At 42.1% G+C, this 14,985-nt stretch overlaps 1 protein-coding gene across 4 annotated transcripts in view; it reads right to left on the reverse strand.

Moving 5' to 3' along the window:
* The window catches only part of LOC139753123 (RNA-binding protein lark-like), a 71,140-nt gene that overhangs the window by 27,284 nt on the left and 28,871 nt on the right, over positions 1 to 14,985 (reverse strand). For all 4 annotated transcript variants that reach the window (XR_011713650.1, XM_071669232.1, XM_071669233.1 and 1 more), the window contains exon 4: positions 6,221 to 6,529. Coding sequence is in view for 3 of the 4 variants with exons in the window: in XM_071669232.1 (XP_071525333.1) it covers positions 6,221 to 6,529 (309 nt within the window). In the remaining variant the exon portion in view is untranslated. The remainder of the gene's footprint in view (positions 1 to 6,220; positions 6,530 to 14,985) is intronic.

The raw sequence follows: 14,985 nt of genomic DNA on the forward strand, positions 1-14,985 counted from the left end.
ATTTCCAACACATCCATCCTCCTCAGTACAACCCTATCTATAGCCCATGCCGTGCAATCATATAACATTGTTGGAACTACTATTCCTTCAAACACACATTCATCACTAATCCCAGAACCTTCGCCCCCTCCCCCACCCAGTGACTCACTTCCACTTTCATGGTACCATCTTCTGCTAAGTCTATTCCCAGATATCTAAAACACTTCCCTTCCTCCAATTTTTCTCCATTCAAACTTACATCCCAATTAACTTGTCCCTCAACCCTACTGAACCTAATAACCTTGCTCTTATTCACATTTACTCTCAACTTTCTCCTTTGACACACTTTTCCAAACTCAATCACCAACTTCTGCAGTTTCTCACACGAATAAGCCACTAGAGCTGTATCATAGGCAAACAACAACTGGTTCACTTCCTGGGCCCTCTAATCCCCAACAGACTGCATACTTGCCCCACTCTTCAAAACTCTTGCATTTACCTCTCTAACCACCCCATCCATAAACAAATTAAACAACCAACGGAACATTACATCACAAACCGACTTTCACTGGGAACCAATCACTCTCCTCTTTTCTACTCGTACACACGCCTTACATCCTTGGTAAAAACATTTTACTGCTTTTAGCAACTTACCTCCCACACCACATACTCTTAAAACCTTCCACAAAACATCTCTAACAGCCCTATATGCTTTCTCCAGATCCATAAAAGCTACATAAAAATCCATCTGTTTTCTAAGTATTTAAAGCAAACACCTGATCCATACATCCTCTACCATTTCTGAAACCATACTCCTCTTCCCCAATCTGATGCTCTGTACATGTTTCACCATCTCAATCAATACTCTCCCATATAATTTCCCATGCATACTCAATACACTTATGCCTCTGTAGTTTGAACACTCATCTTTATCTCCTTTGCCTTTGTACAACGGGACTAGGCATGCACTCCACCAATCCCCAGGTACTTCACCATGGTCCATACATACAGTGAATGTCCTTACCAACCAATCAACAACACAATCACCCACTTTTTTCAATAAATTCAATTGCAATACCATCCAAACCCACTGCCTTGCTGGATTTTATCTTCTGCAAAGCTTTCACTTCCTCTTCTCTCTTTACCAAACCATTCTCCCTGACCCTCTCACTTCACACACCATCACGAATATAATACCCTATATCTGCCACTCTATCATGAAACACATTCGACAGACCTTCAAAATACTCACTCCAACTCCTTCTCACTTCATTACTACCTGTTATTACCTCCCCACTTGCCCCCTTCACCAATGTTCCCATTTGTTCTTTTGTCTTACGCACATTATTTACCTCCTTCCAAAACATCTTTTTATTCTCCCTAAAATCTAATGATATCCTCTCAACCCAAATCTCATTTACCCTCTTTTTCAACCCTTGCCTCTTTCTCTTGACCACCTCCCGCTCTTTTATACGTCTCCCAGTCATTTGCACTACTTCCCTGCAAGTATCGTCCAAATGCCTTTCTTTTCTTTCACTATATAAAATCAAGATACTCTTTTTCTTATCCAAATCTGGTATTGGTAAGTGTTCTAAGGGTGCTTAGTTTGTCTAAGGCTTTTGTGTTGACATCCAATGTGTAAGGAGTAACTGGCACATGCAACTACCTACTTGTACAATATGGGATGGGAGTTTTACACTTGTGGGGCCTCGTCTTTTTAACATTCTATATTATCATGCAACTTCTTAAATTTAGGTATGCTGTCTTCATTAACCATGTTCACAATCATTCCATTCAATTCATCCAAAACTCTTATACAATAAAATGTTTTTTTTTTTTTTTTTTTGTCGCTGTCTCCCGCGTTTGCGAGGTAGCGCAAGGAAACAGACGAAAGAAATGGCCCAACCCACCCCCATACACTTGTATATACATACGTCCACACACGCAAATATACATACCTACACAGCTTTCCATGGTTTACCCCAGACGCTACACATGCCTTGATTCAATCCACTGACAGCACGTCAACCCCGGTATACCACATCGCTCCAATTCACTCTATTCCTTGCCCTCCTTTCGCCCTCCTGCATGTTCAGGCCCCAGTCACACAAAATCTTTTTCACTCCATCTTTCCACCTCCAATTTGGTCTCCCTCTTCTCCTCGTTCCCTCCACCTCCGACACATATATCCTCTTGGTCAATCTTTCCTCACTCATTCTCTCCATGTGCCCAAACCATTTCAAAACACCCTCTTCTGCTCTCTCAACCACGCTCTTTTTATTTCCACACATCTCTCTTACCCTTACGTTACTTACTCGATCAAACCACCTCACACCACACATTGTCCTCAAACATCTCATTTCCAGCACATCCATCCTCCTGCGCACAACTCTATCCATAGCCCACGCCTCGCAACCATACAACATTGTTGGAACCACTATTCCTTCAAACATACCCATTTTTGCTTTCCGAGATAATGTTCTCGACTTCCACACATTCTTCAAGGCTCCCAGAATTTTCGCCCCCTCCCCCACCCTATGATCCACTTCCGCTTCCATGGTTCCATCCGCTGCCAGATCCACTCCCAGATATCTAAAACACTTCACTTCCTCCAGTTTTTCTCCATTCAAACTCACCTCCCAATTGACTTGACCCTCAACCCTACTGTACCTAATAACCTTGCTCATATTCACATTTACTCTTAACTTTCTTCTTTCACACACTTTACCAAACTCAGTCACCAGCTTCTGCAGTTTCTCACATGAATCAGCCACCAGCGCTGTATCATCAGCGAACAACAACTGACTCACTTCCCAAGCTCTCTCATCCCCAACAGACTTCATACTTGCCCCTCTTTCCAAAACTCTTGCATTCACCTCCCTAACAACCCCATCCATAAACAAATTAAACAACCATGGAGACATCACACACCCCTGCCGCAAACCTACATTCACCAAGAACCAATCACTTTCCTCTCTTCCTACACGTACACATGCCTTACATCCTCGATAAAAACTTTTCACTGCTTCTAACAACTTGCCTCCCACACCATATATTCTTAATACCTTCCACAAAGCATCTCTATCAACTCTATCATATGCCTTCTCCAGATCCATAAATGCTACATACAAATCCATTTGCTTTTCTAAGTATTTCTCACATACATTCTTCAAAGCAAACACCTGATCCACACATCCTCTACCACTTCTGAAACCACACTGCTCTTCCCCAATCTGATGCTCTGCACATGCCTTCACCCTCTCAATCAATACCCTCCCATATAATTTACCAGGAATACTCAACAAACTTATACCTCTGTAATTTGAGCACTCACTCTTATCCCCTTTGCCTTTGTACAATGGCACTATGCACGCATTCCGCCAATCCTCAGGCACCTCACCATGAGTCATACATACATTAAATAACCTTACCAACTTCTTTAATTCTTTGCAAACAAGATTCCTACTTACTGTAAGTTCTTATTATGCCTCTGGTTAATCCACCCTTGCATCTTTCAAAGAACTATTCCTTGTCTGTCACTGATCTGTTTTAAAAATTATTAGTTGTGATATGGTCATCTATCACTCTTCTCTCTTCCAAAGTGGTCCTATTTAAACCCCAAGGCCTTTCCCTATAGCTCATTTCTCTTTAGACTGATACCAAGCTTGTTGCCCACCTCTGGACTTTCTCTATTAGCTCTTTTAGCTCTTTGTGCTTCTTTAGGTGCAGTGACCATACTAAGATTGAACAGTCTATTTTGGTCTTATGAAGGATAAAACATTTTGCCGTAAATAAAGACAGACCTCTTTTAACAAGGCCTCATATGACTGATCTGCATTTAATGGAAAAGAAAAAATACAATATACATAACTGTCATAAAACAGTAATAAAGAAAATCCTTTAAATGTAGAAGATAAAGAACCAATGAATACATCTGCCACAATCTTTGATTACATTCTCTAAGCTAATCAGTTCACACTAAGCTAATCATGTATAGCCCACCATAATTTGCATCAGTTCAGTTTCAGTCACTCTATTTTGTTATCTCATAAGTGTATTTACAGAACATTTTAAAACCAAATCTAGAAAATGGCCTGCAAGTGTGAGAATAGGTAAAGCATTTAAGGTGCCAAGAAAATGATCAAGCTTGACTTAAAGATGTAAGTGATGTACAGGGTTGCAGCAGGCAAGTGTCAAACTCATCTTGGACTTGCTTTTCCTACCATTAAAATGATAACTTGATAACAGTGAGAGGATAAAAAAAGAACCAGCCAGTCCACCGCGTCCTTACTTGCAAAGAATTTTTCCTACACAAGGATTAAACTGCTGGAGATGAGGGAGAGTGAGCCAGGAAGGTGTAAACACACTGTTTGAGCACAGCAGTGGTAATCAACAACACTTAAAGCACTGAAAAACTTGTGAATGTTGTTTAAATCTAGTTTCATGTGGTATTTACAATAACAATGTCTTTGTCTATAAAACATCAAAATAACATCTGCAGAGCCATTACGTTTACCAAAGAAAGCCATTCTATAGCACTTACTAGTGTAAGAATTGAAACTGTCAGGAACCCATCTCCATATGCACCAAGTTTTAATGACCCCTTTAGAAGAATTTTTCACTTGATAGACATTTCTAAAGAATACTTTTCGTCCTTTATTAGAGGTCTCTATGTATTTCCTTACCCATATACTTGAAAGCTATTCTTCTATATGCCTACACAGTTTAACGATTCCCCTGATGTGGGACTTTGATGACAAGTTAAGGATTATGCTGACTCCTAAATCCTTCTCACACACGCAATCCCAGGGTTGGGGTGGGTTGGGGTTGGGGAGCCCTGATGGGAATGTCAGCTGCTGTTGTTTGCAAATGACACAGTGGTAGTGGCAGATTTGTTTGAGAAAATGCAGTCATTGGCGTCTGAGTTTGGGAGAGTGTGTGAAAGGAAAAAGTTGAAAGCAAATGGAAATAAAAGCAGGATATTAGGTTTAGGAGTGCAAAGGGTCAATTTCTCTGGGGTTTGTGTATGAATGGAGAAAACTTTGAGGAAGTGAAGTGTCTTAGATACCTGAAGTGGGTATGGCAGCAAATAGAACCATGGAAATTGAGGTAAATCATATTGTGGGTCTGGGGGCAAAGATTCTGGGAGAAATGAGAAATGTAAGGAAAGATAGATCACTAACTGGGAGGGCAAAAACAGATGTGTCCAAAGGTTAGTCTTGAGGGTGCTGTATAGATGCAAGGCATAGGCATTAGATAAGAATATATGAGAAAGGGTGAATGGGCTGGAGAAAAAATATTTGAGGACAATAAGCAGTGTGAAGAGGGCTGATCAAGTAATTAATGATATAGTAAAGAGGCATGGAAATATGAAGAGAATCACTGACAGAGCTGAAGGTGTGTTGAAATGCTTAAATGGTTCAGACATATGGAGGGAATGAGAGGTGGTCAACAAAGGGGATATACGTGTCAAAAGTACAGTTGACAAGGGATTGGGGGAGACCAAATTGGACATAGAAGGTTGAGTGAATAAGATTTTGAAAGCTCATGGCTGAAACATGCTGGAAGGTGAGAGGTGTGCATGAGACAAACTGAACTGGAATGAAGTGATATACAGGGGATGATACCAGATATGGAAGGTTGAGTGAATAAGATTTTGAGAGATCATGGCTGGAACATGCTGGAGGGTAAGAGATGTGTATGAGACAGTGAACTGGAATGAAGTAATATACAGGGGATGCCATTCTGTCAACAGACTGTACCAGGGAGTGTGAAGCAGCCAAGGAAAACCACAGAAGGTTTGTGGGGCCTGGGTGTGGATAAAGTAATGCAGTTTTGGTGTATCACATATGACAGCTAAAGAATGGAGGTGACTGAATGACACATTTTCATCATTGGTGCCTACCGCAACCTTGCTAATGAAGGAAAGAGCAAATAAGTATGAGAGAGAAAAAATTTCCTTAAGGCATTTGCTTTTTGCTGGTATGGTTGTTGGTACTGCTGAAGAGTGAAACAGTTAGGTGTAGGATTGGAAAATCATCTACTGTAAGGTTCTGCAACTTGGATTCTATCTACTGTGTGAATCCTGACCAGTATGCTTTCCTTTAGTTTGTGAATGTTTTTCCAGTGGCTGTGTGGATTAGGTGAAATGTCATTACAATGGATAAGTAGCTAGAAGAGTTTAAGTGGTGTGTTTTAAGAAGTCCAAAGCATAATATCAAACTATGAATAAGACACTAACCCTGAAGCGCATCATGCGTTCCCTGGCATAACCAGGTGGTGGTGGTGGTGGATATGGGTCATATCGACCTCCATAGCTCCGACCTCGTTCACGATCGGGGTAACGAGGGCCTCCCATTCGTCCATCCCTGGGACACTCCTTAGACCAATGGCCAGAGGAACCACAACGGTAACACATGTCTGGATTTCCCATGCCAGCCTGCTGTCTCACACGAGAAGTTGACTCTTGGACTCTAAGACGCAAGCCATGAAGCTCGTACCCATCTAACTCACGAATAGCTCGCTGAGCCTGAGCTTCATCATCCATATGCTGAAAAATTCACATAGAAGCATATTCACAAAGCACCAATATGAAGGGCATAAGACTATCAATCTTGATTCTAGCCCTATACCACGAGGCTTTTTTTTTTCTCCTTCCATCCCTATCACCTCTAGTACATTACATCTTAAACCAGTTAGTTTAAGATGTATGTAGCACAAGGAAACAGATGAAGAATGGCCCAACCCACCCCCATACACATGTACAAATAAAAACGCCCATACATGCACATTATTGCATGACAGCTAGAGACTGAGTGTGAACGAATGGGGCCTTTGTTGTCTTTTCCTAGCGCTACCTCGCACACATGAGGGGGGAGGGGGATGGTTTTCCATGTGTGGCGAGGTGGCAATGGGAATGAATAAAGGCAGTGTGAATTGTGTGCATGTGTATATATGTATGTCTGTGTGTGTATATATATGTGTACATTGAGATGTATGGGTATGTATATTTGCGTGTGGGGACGTGTATGTATATACATGTGGATGGGGGTGGGTTGGGCCATTTCTTTCGTCTGTTTCCTAGCACTACCTCGCAAATGCGGGAGACAGCGACAAAGCAAAATAATAATAATAAGACATGCACATATACATATATATACATTCAAATGTATGCATACATATACATACACAGACATATACATGTATACAAACGTGCATATTCATACTTGCTGCTTTCATCCATTCCCATCGCCACCCCACCACACATGAAATAGCACCCCACGCCTCCCTACAGATTTGCCATTTCCCACATTTGCAAGGTAGCATTAAGAACAGAGTACTGAGCCTTTGGGGGAATATCCTCACTTGGCCTCAATCTCTGTTCCTTTTTCTGAAAAAGTAAAAAATGGGAGGGGAGGATTTCTGGCCCCCTGCTCCCACCCTTTAAGTCACCTTCTATGACATGCACTGAATACGTGGGAAGTATTCTTTCTCCCCTATCCCCAGGGATAATATGTACTTCCCACGTATTCCCTGCGTGTCGTAGAAGGCGACTAAAAGGGGAGGGAGCGGGGGGCTGGAAATCCTCCCCTCTCACTTTTTTTTTTAATTTTCCAAAAGAGGGAACAGAGAAGGGGCCCAGGTGAGGATATTCCCTCAATGGCCCAGTCCTCTGTTCTCTATGCTACCTCGCTAATGCGGGAAATGGCGAATAGTATGAAAGAAAAAGATATATATATATATATATATATATATATATATATATATATATATATTTTTTTTTTTTTTTTTTTTTTTTTTTTTTCATATATATATATATATATATATATATATATATATATTTTTTTTTGACGCTGTCTCCCGCGTTTGCGAGGTAGCGCAAGGAAACAGACGAAAGAAATGGCCCAACCCACCCCCATACACATGTATATACATACGTCCACACACGCAAATATACATACCTACACAGCTTTCCATGGTTTACCCCAGACGCTTCACATGCCTTGATTCAATCCACTGACAGCACGTCAACCCCGGTATACCACATCGCTCCAATTCACTCTATTCCTTGCCCTCCTTTCACCCTCCTGCATGTTCAGGCCCCGATCACACAAAATCTTTTTCACTCCATCTTTCCACCTCCAATTTGGTCTCCCTCTTCTCCTCGTTCCCTCCACCTCCGACACATATATCCTCTTGGTCAATCTTTCCTCACTCATTCTCTCCATGTGACCAAACCATTTCAAAACACCCTCTTCTGCTCTCTCAACCACGCTCTTTGTATTTCCAAGTCAATTGGGAGGTGAGTTTGAATGGAGAAAAACTGGAGGAAGTGAAGTGTTTTAGATATCTGGGAGTGGATCTGGCAGCGGATGGAAACAAGGAAGTGGAAGTGGATCATAGGGTGGGGGAGGGGGCGAAAATTCTGGGAGCCTTGAAGAATGTGTGGAAGTCGAGAACATTATCTCGGAAAGCAAAAATGGGTATGTTTGAAGGAATAGTGGTTCCAACAATGTTGTATGGTTGCGAGGCGTGGACTATGGATAGAGTTGTGCGCAGGAGGATGGATGTGCTGGAAATGAGATGTTTGAGGACAATGTGTGGTGTGAGGTGGTTTGATCGAGTAAGTAACGTAAGGGTAAGATATATATATATATATATATACATATATATATATATATATATATATATATATATATATATATTTTTTTTTTTTTTTTACTTTGTCGCTGTCTCCCGCGTTTGCGAGGTAGCGCAAGGGAACAGACGAAAGAAATGGCCCAACCCCCCCCCCATACACATGTATATACATACGTCCACACACGCAAATATACATACCTACACAGCTTTCCATGGTTTACCCCAGACGCTTCACATGCCTTGATTCAATCCACTGACAGCACATCAACCCCGGTATACCACATCGCTCCAATTCACTCTATTCCTTGCCCTCCTTTCACCCTCCTGCATGTTCAGGCCCCGATCACACAAAATCTTTTTCACTCCATCTTTCCACCTCCAATTTGGTCTCCCTCTTCTCCTCGTTCCCTCCACCTCCGACACATATATCCTCTTGGTCAATCTTTCCTCACTCATTCTCTCCATGTGCCCAAACCACTTCAAAACACCCTCTTCTGCTCTCTCAACCACGCTCTTTTTATTTCCACACATCTCTCTTACCCTTACGTTACTCACTCGATCAAACCACCTCACACCACACATTGTCCTCAAACATCTCATTTCCAGCACATCCATCCTCCTGCGCACAACTCTATCCATAGCCCACGCCTCGCAACCATACAACATTGTTGGAACCACTATTCCTTCAAACATACCCATTTTTGCTTTCCGAGATAATGTTCTCGACTTCCACACATTCTTCAAGGCCCCCAGAATTTTCGCTCCCTCCCCCACCCTATGATCCACTTCCGCTTCCATGGTTCCATCCGCTGCCAGATCCACTCCCAGATATCTAAAACACTTCACTTCCTCCAGTTTTTCTCCATTCAAACTCACCTCCCAATTGACTTGACCCTCAACCCTACTGTACCTAATAACCTTGCTCTTATTCACATTTACTCTTAACTTTCTTCTTCCACACACTTTACCAAACTCAGTCACCAGCTTCTGCAGTTTCTCACATGAATCAGCCACCAGCACTGTATCATCAGCGAACAACAACTGACTCACTTCCCAAGCTCTCTCATCCCCAACAGACTTCATACTTGCCCCTCTTTCCAAAACTCTTGCATTTACCTCCCTAACAACCCCATCCATAAACAAATTAAACAACCATGGAGACATCACACACCCCTGCCGCAAACCTACATTCACTGAGAACCAATCACTTTCCTCTCTTCCTACACGTACACATGCCTTACATCCTCGATAAAAACTTTTCACTGCTTCTAACAACTTTCCTCCCACACCATATATTCTTAATACCTTCCACAGAGCATCTCTATCAACTCTATCATATGCCTTCTCCAGATCCATAAATGCTACATACAAATCCATTTGCTTTTCTAAGTATTTCTCACATACATTCTTCAAAGCAAACACCTGATCCACACATCCTCTACCACTTCTGAAACCACACTGCTCTTCCCCAATCTGATGCTCTGTACATGCCTTCACCCTCTCAATCAATACCCTCCCATATAATTTACCAGGAATACTCAACAAACTTATACCTCTGTAATTTGAGCATTCACTCTTATCCCCTTTGCCTTTGTACAATGGCACTATGCATATATATATATATATATATATATATATATATATATATATATATATATATATATATATATATATATATATATATATATATATATGGATGGGGTTGTTAGGGAGGTAAATGCAAGAGTCTTGGAAAGAGGGGCAAGTATGAAGTCTGTTGGGGATGAGAGAGCTTGGGAAGTGAGTCAGTTGTTGTTCGCTGATGATACAGCGCTGGTGGCGGATTCATGTGAGAAACTGCAGAAGCTGGTGACGGAGTTTGGTAAAGTGTGTGGAAGAAGAAAGTTAAGAGTAAATGTGAATAAGAGCAAGGTTATTAGGTACAGTAGGGTTGAGGGTCAAGTCAATTGGGAGGTGAGTTTGAATGGAGAAAAACTGGAGGAAGTGAAGTGTTTTAGATATCTGGGAGTGGATCTGTCAGCGGATGGAACCATGGAAGCGGAAGTGGATCATAGGGTGGGGGAGGGGGCGAAAATTTTGGGAGCCTTGAAAAATGTGTGGAAGTCGAGAACATTATCTCGGAAAGCAAAAATGGGTATGTTTGAAGGAATAGTGGTTCCAACAATGTTGTATGGTTGCGAGGCGTGGGCTATGGATAGAGTTGTGCGCAGGAGGATGGATGTGCTGGAAATGAGATGTTTGAGGACAATGTGTGGTGTGAGGTGGTTTGATCGAGTAAGTAACGTAAGGGTAAGAGAGATGTGTGGAAATAAAAAGAGCGTGGTTGAGAGAGCAGAAGAGGGTGTTTTGAAATGGTTTGGGCACATGGAGAGAATGAGTGAGGAAAGATTGACCAAGAGGATATATGTGTCGGAGGTGGAGGGAACGAGGAGAAGAGGGAGACCAAATTGGAGGTGGAAAGATGGAGTGAAAAGGATTTTGTGTGATCGGGGCCTGAACATGCAGGAGGGTGAAAGGAGGGCAAGGAATAGAGTGAATTGGAGCGATGTGGTATACAGGGGTTGACGTGCTGTCAGTGGATTGAATCAAGGCATGTGAAGCGTCCGGGGTAAACCATGGAAAGCTGTGTAGGTATGTATATTTGCGTGTGTGGACGTGTGTATGTACATGTGTATGGGGGGGGTTGGGCCATTTCTTTCGTCTGTTTCCTTGCGCTACCTCGCAATCGCGGGAGACAGCGACGAGGTATAAAAAAAAATATATATATATATATATATATATATATATATATATATATATATATATATATATATATATATTTTTTTTTTTTTTTCATACTATTCGCCATTTCCCGCATTAGCGAGGTAGCGTTAAGAACAGAGGACTGGGCCTTTGAGGGAATATCCTCATATGGCCCCCTTCTCTGTTCCTTCTTTTGGAAAATTTAAAAAAAAATGAGAGGGGAGGATTTCCAGCCCCCCGCTCCCTTCCCTTTTAGTCGCCTTCTACGACATGCAGGGAATACGTGGGAAGTATTCTTTCTCCCCTTTATATATTTATCTATTTATTCACTTTGCCCCGTCGCTGCCCCCCGCGCCAGCGAGGTAGTGCAAGGAAACAGACGAAAGAATGGCCCAACCCACCCACATACACATGTATATACATACACGTCCACACACACCAACATATACATACCTATACATCTCAACGTATACATATATATACACACACAGACATATACATATATACCCATGTACATAATTCATACTGTCTGCCTTTATTCATTCCCATCGCCACCCCGCCACACATGGAATAACAACATCCTTCCCCCTCATGTGTGTGAGGTAGTGCTAGGAAAAGACAACAAAGGCCCTATTCGTTCACACTCAGTCACTAGCTGTCATGTAATAATGCACCGAAACCACAGCTCCCTTTCCACATCCACATCCACATCCCATATCTCTTGCACATGCTATCACTGCTTCACTAAATATCTCCCATTCCCCTTGCTTCATTTGCTTACAACTTTAGCTATTCTATACCCAATCTCTTCTAGTATTTCACACACACACCTCTTTTTTCCAAGCTCATTTCTTTCTCACCCTCTTCTCATTCATATTAGTTTCCCCTCCCAACACATTAACATCTAGGAGTCTATCTTTTGCACACCTATAAATTTGTACATATATATATATATATATTTTTTTTTTTTTTTTTTGCTTTGTCGCTGTCTCCCGCGTTTGCGAGGTAGCGCAAGGAAACAGACGAAAGAAATGGCCCAACCCACCCCCATACACATGTATATACATACGTTCACACACGCAACTATACATACCTACACAGCTTTCCATGGTTTACCCCAGACACTTCACATGCCCCGATTCAATCCACTGACAGCACGTCAACCCCGGTATACCACATCGCTCCAATTCACTCTATTCCTTGCCCTCCTTTCACCCTCCTGCACGTTCAGGCCCCGATCACACAAAATCTTTTTCACTCCATCTTTCCACCTCCAATTTGGTCTCCCTCTTCTCCTCGTTCCCTCCACCTCCGACACATATATCCTCTTGGTCAATCTTTCCTCACTCATTCTCTCCATGTGCCCAAACCATTTCAAAACACCCTCTTCTGCTCTCTCAACCACGCTCTTTTTATTTCCACACATCTCTCTTACCCTTACGTTACTTACTTGATCAAACCACCTCACACCACACATTGTCCTCAAACATCTCATTTCCAGCACATCCATCCTCCTGCGCACAACTCTATCCATAGCCCACGCCTCGCAACCATACAACATTGTTGGAACCACTATTCCTTCAAACATACCCATTTTTGCTTTCCGAGATAATGTTCTCGACTTCCACACATTCTTCAAGGCTCTCAGAATTTTCGCCCCCTCCCCCACCCTATGATCCACTTCCGCTTCCATGGTTCCATCCGCTGCCAGATCCACTCCCAGATATCTAAAACACTTCACTTCCTCCAGTTTTTCTCCATTCAAACTCACCTCCCAATTGACTTGACCCTCAACCCTACTGTACCTAATAACCTTGCTCTTATTCACATTTACTCTTAACTTTCTTCTTTCACACACTTTACCAAACTCAGTCACCAGCTTCTGCAGTTTCTCACATGAATCAGCCACCAGCGCTGTATCATCAGCGAACAACAACTGACTCACTTCCCAAGCTCTCTCATTCCCAACAGACTTCATACTTGCCCCTCTTTCCAAAACTCTTGCATTCACCTCCCTAACAACCCCATCCATAAACAAATTAAACAACCATGGAGACATCACACACCCCTGCCGCAAACCTACATTCACTGAGAACCAATCACTTTCCTCTCTTCCTACACGTACACATGCCTTACATCCTTGATAAAAACTTTTCACTGCTTCTAACAACTTGCCTCCCACACCATATATTCTTAATACCTTCCACAGAGCATCTCTATCAACTCTATCATATGCCTTCTCCAGATCCATAAATGCTACATACAAATCCATTTGCTTTTCTAAGTATTTCTCACATACATTCTTCAAAGCAAACACCTGATCCACACATCCTCTACCACTTCTGAAACCACACTGCTCTTCCCCAATCTGATGCTCTGTACATGCCTTCACCCTCTCAATCAATACCCTCCCATATAATTTACCAGGAATACTCAACAAACTTATACCTCTGTAATTTGAGCACTCACTCGTATCCCCTTTGCCTTTGTACAATGGCACTATGCACGCATTCCGCCAATCCTCAGGCACCTCACCGTGAGTCATACATACATTAAATAACCTTACCAACCAGTCAACAATACAGTCACCCCCTTTTTTAATAAATTCCACTGCAATACCATCCAAACCTGCTGCCTTGCCGGCTTTCATCTTCCGCAAAGCTTTTACTACCTCTTCTCTGTTTACCAAATCATTTTCCCTAACCCTCTCACTTTGCACACCACCTCGACCAAAACACCCTATATCTGCCACTCTATCATCAAACACATTCAACAAACTTTCAAAATACTCACTCCATCTCCTTCTCACATCACCACTACTTGTTATCACCTCCCCATTTGCGCCCTTCACTGAAGTTCCCATTTGCTCCCTTGTCTTACGCACTTTATTTACCTCCTTCCAGAACATCTTTTTATTCTCCCTAAAATTTAATGATACTCTCTCACCCCAACTCTCATTTGCCCTTTTTTTCACCTCTTGCACCTTTCTCTTGACCTCCTGTCTCTTTCTTTTATACGTCTCCCACTCAACTGCATTTTTTCCCTGCAAAAATCGTCCAAATGCCTCTCTCTTCTCTTTCACTAATACTCTTACTTCTTCATCCCACCACTCACTACCCTTTCTAATCAACCCACCTCCCACTCTTCTCATGCCACAAGCATCTTTTGCGCAATCCATCACTGATTCCCTAAATACATCCCATTCCTCCCCCACTCCCCTTACTTCCATTGTTCTCACCTTTTTCCATTCTGTACTCAGTCTCTCCTGGTACTTCCTCACACAAGTCTCCTTCCCAAGCTCACTTACTCTCACCACCCTCTTCACCCCAACATTCACTCTTCTTTTCTGAAAACCCACACAAATCTTCACCTTAGCCTCCACAAGATAATGATCAGACATCCCTCCAGTTGCACCTCTCAGCACATTAACATCCAAAAGTCTCTCTTTCGCGCGCCTGTCAATTAACACGTAATCCAATAACGCTCTCTGGCCATCTCTCCTACTTACATAAGTATACTTATGTATATCTCGCTTTTTAAACCAGGTATTCCCAATCATCAGTCCTTATTTTTATATTTATATTTATTTCTATATTTATTTTTATATTTATAAAAAGAGTTGTG

The sequence above is a fragment of the Panulirus ornatus genome, chromosome 14 (assembly GCF_036320965.1).
Source record: "Panulirus ornatus isolate Po-2019 chromosome 14, ASM3632096v1, whole genome shotgun sequence".
In the NCBI taxonomy this organism is placed as follows: Eukaryota; Metazoa; Arthropoda; class Malacostraca; order Decapoda; family Palinuridae; genus Panulirus; species Panulirus ornatus.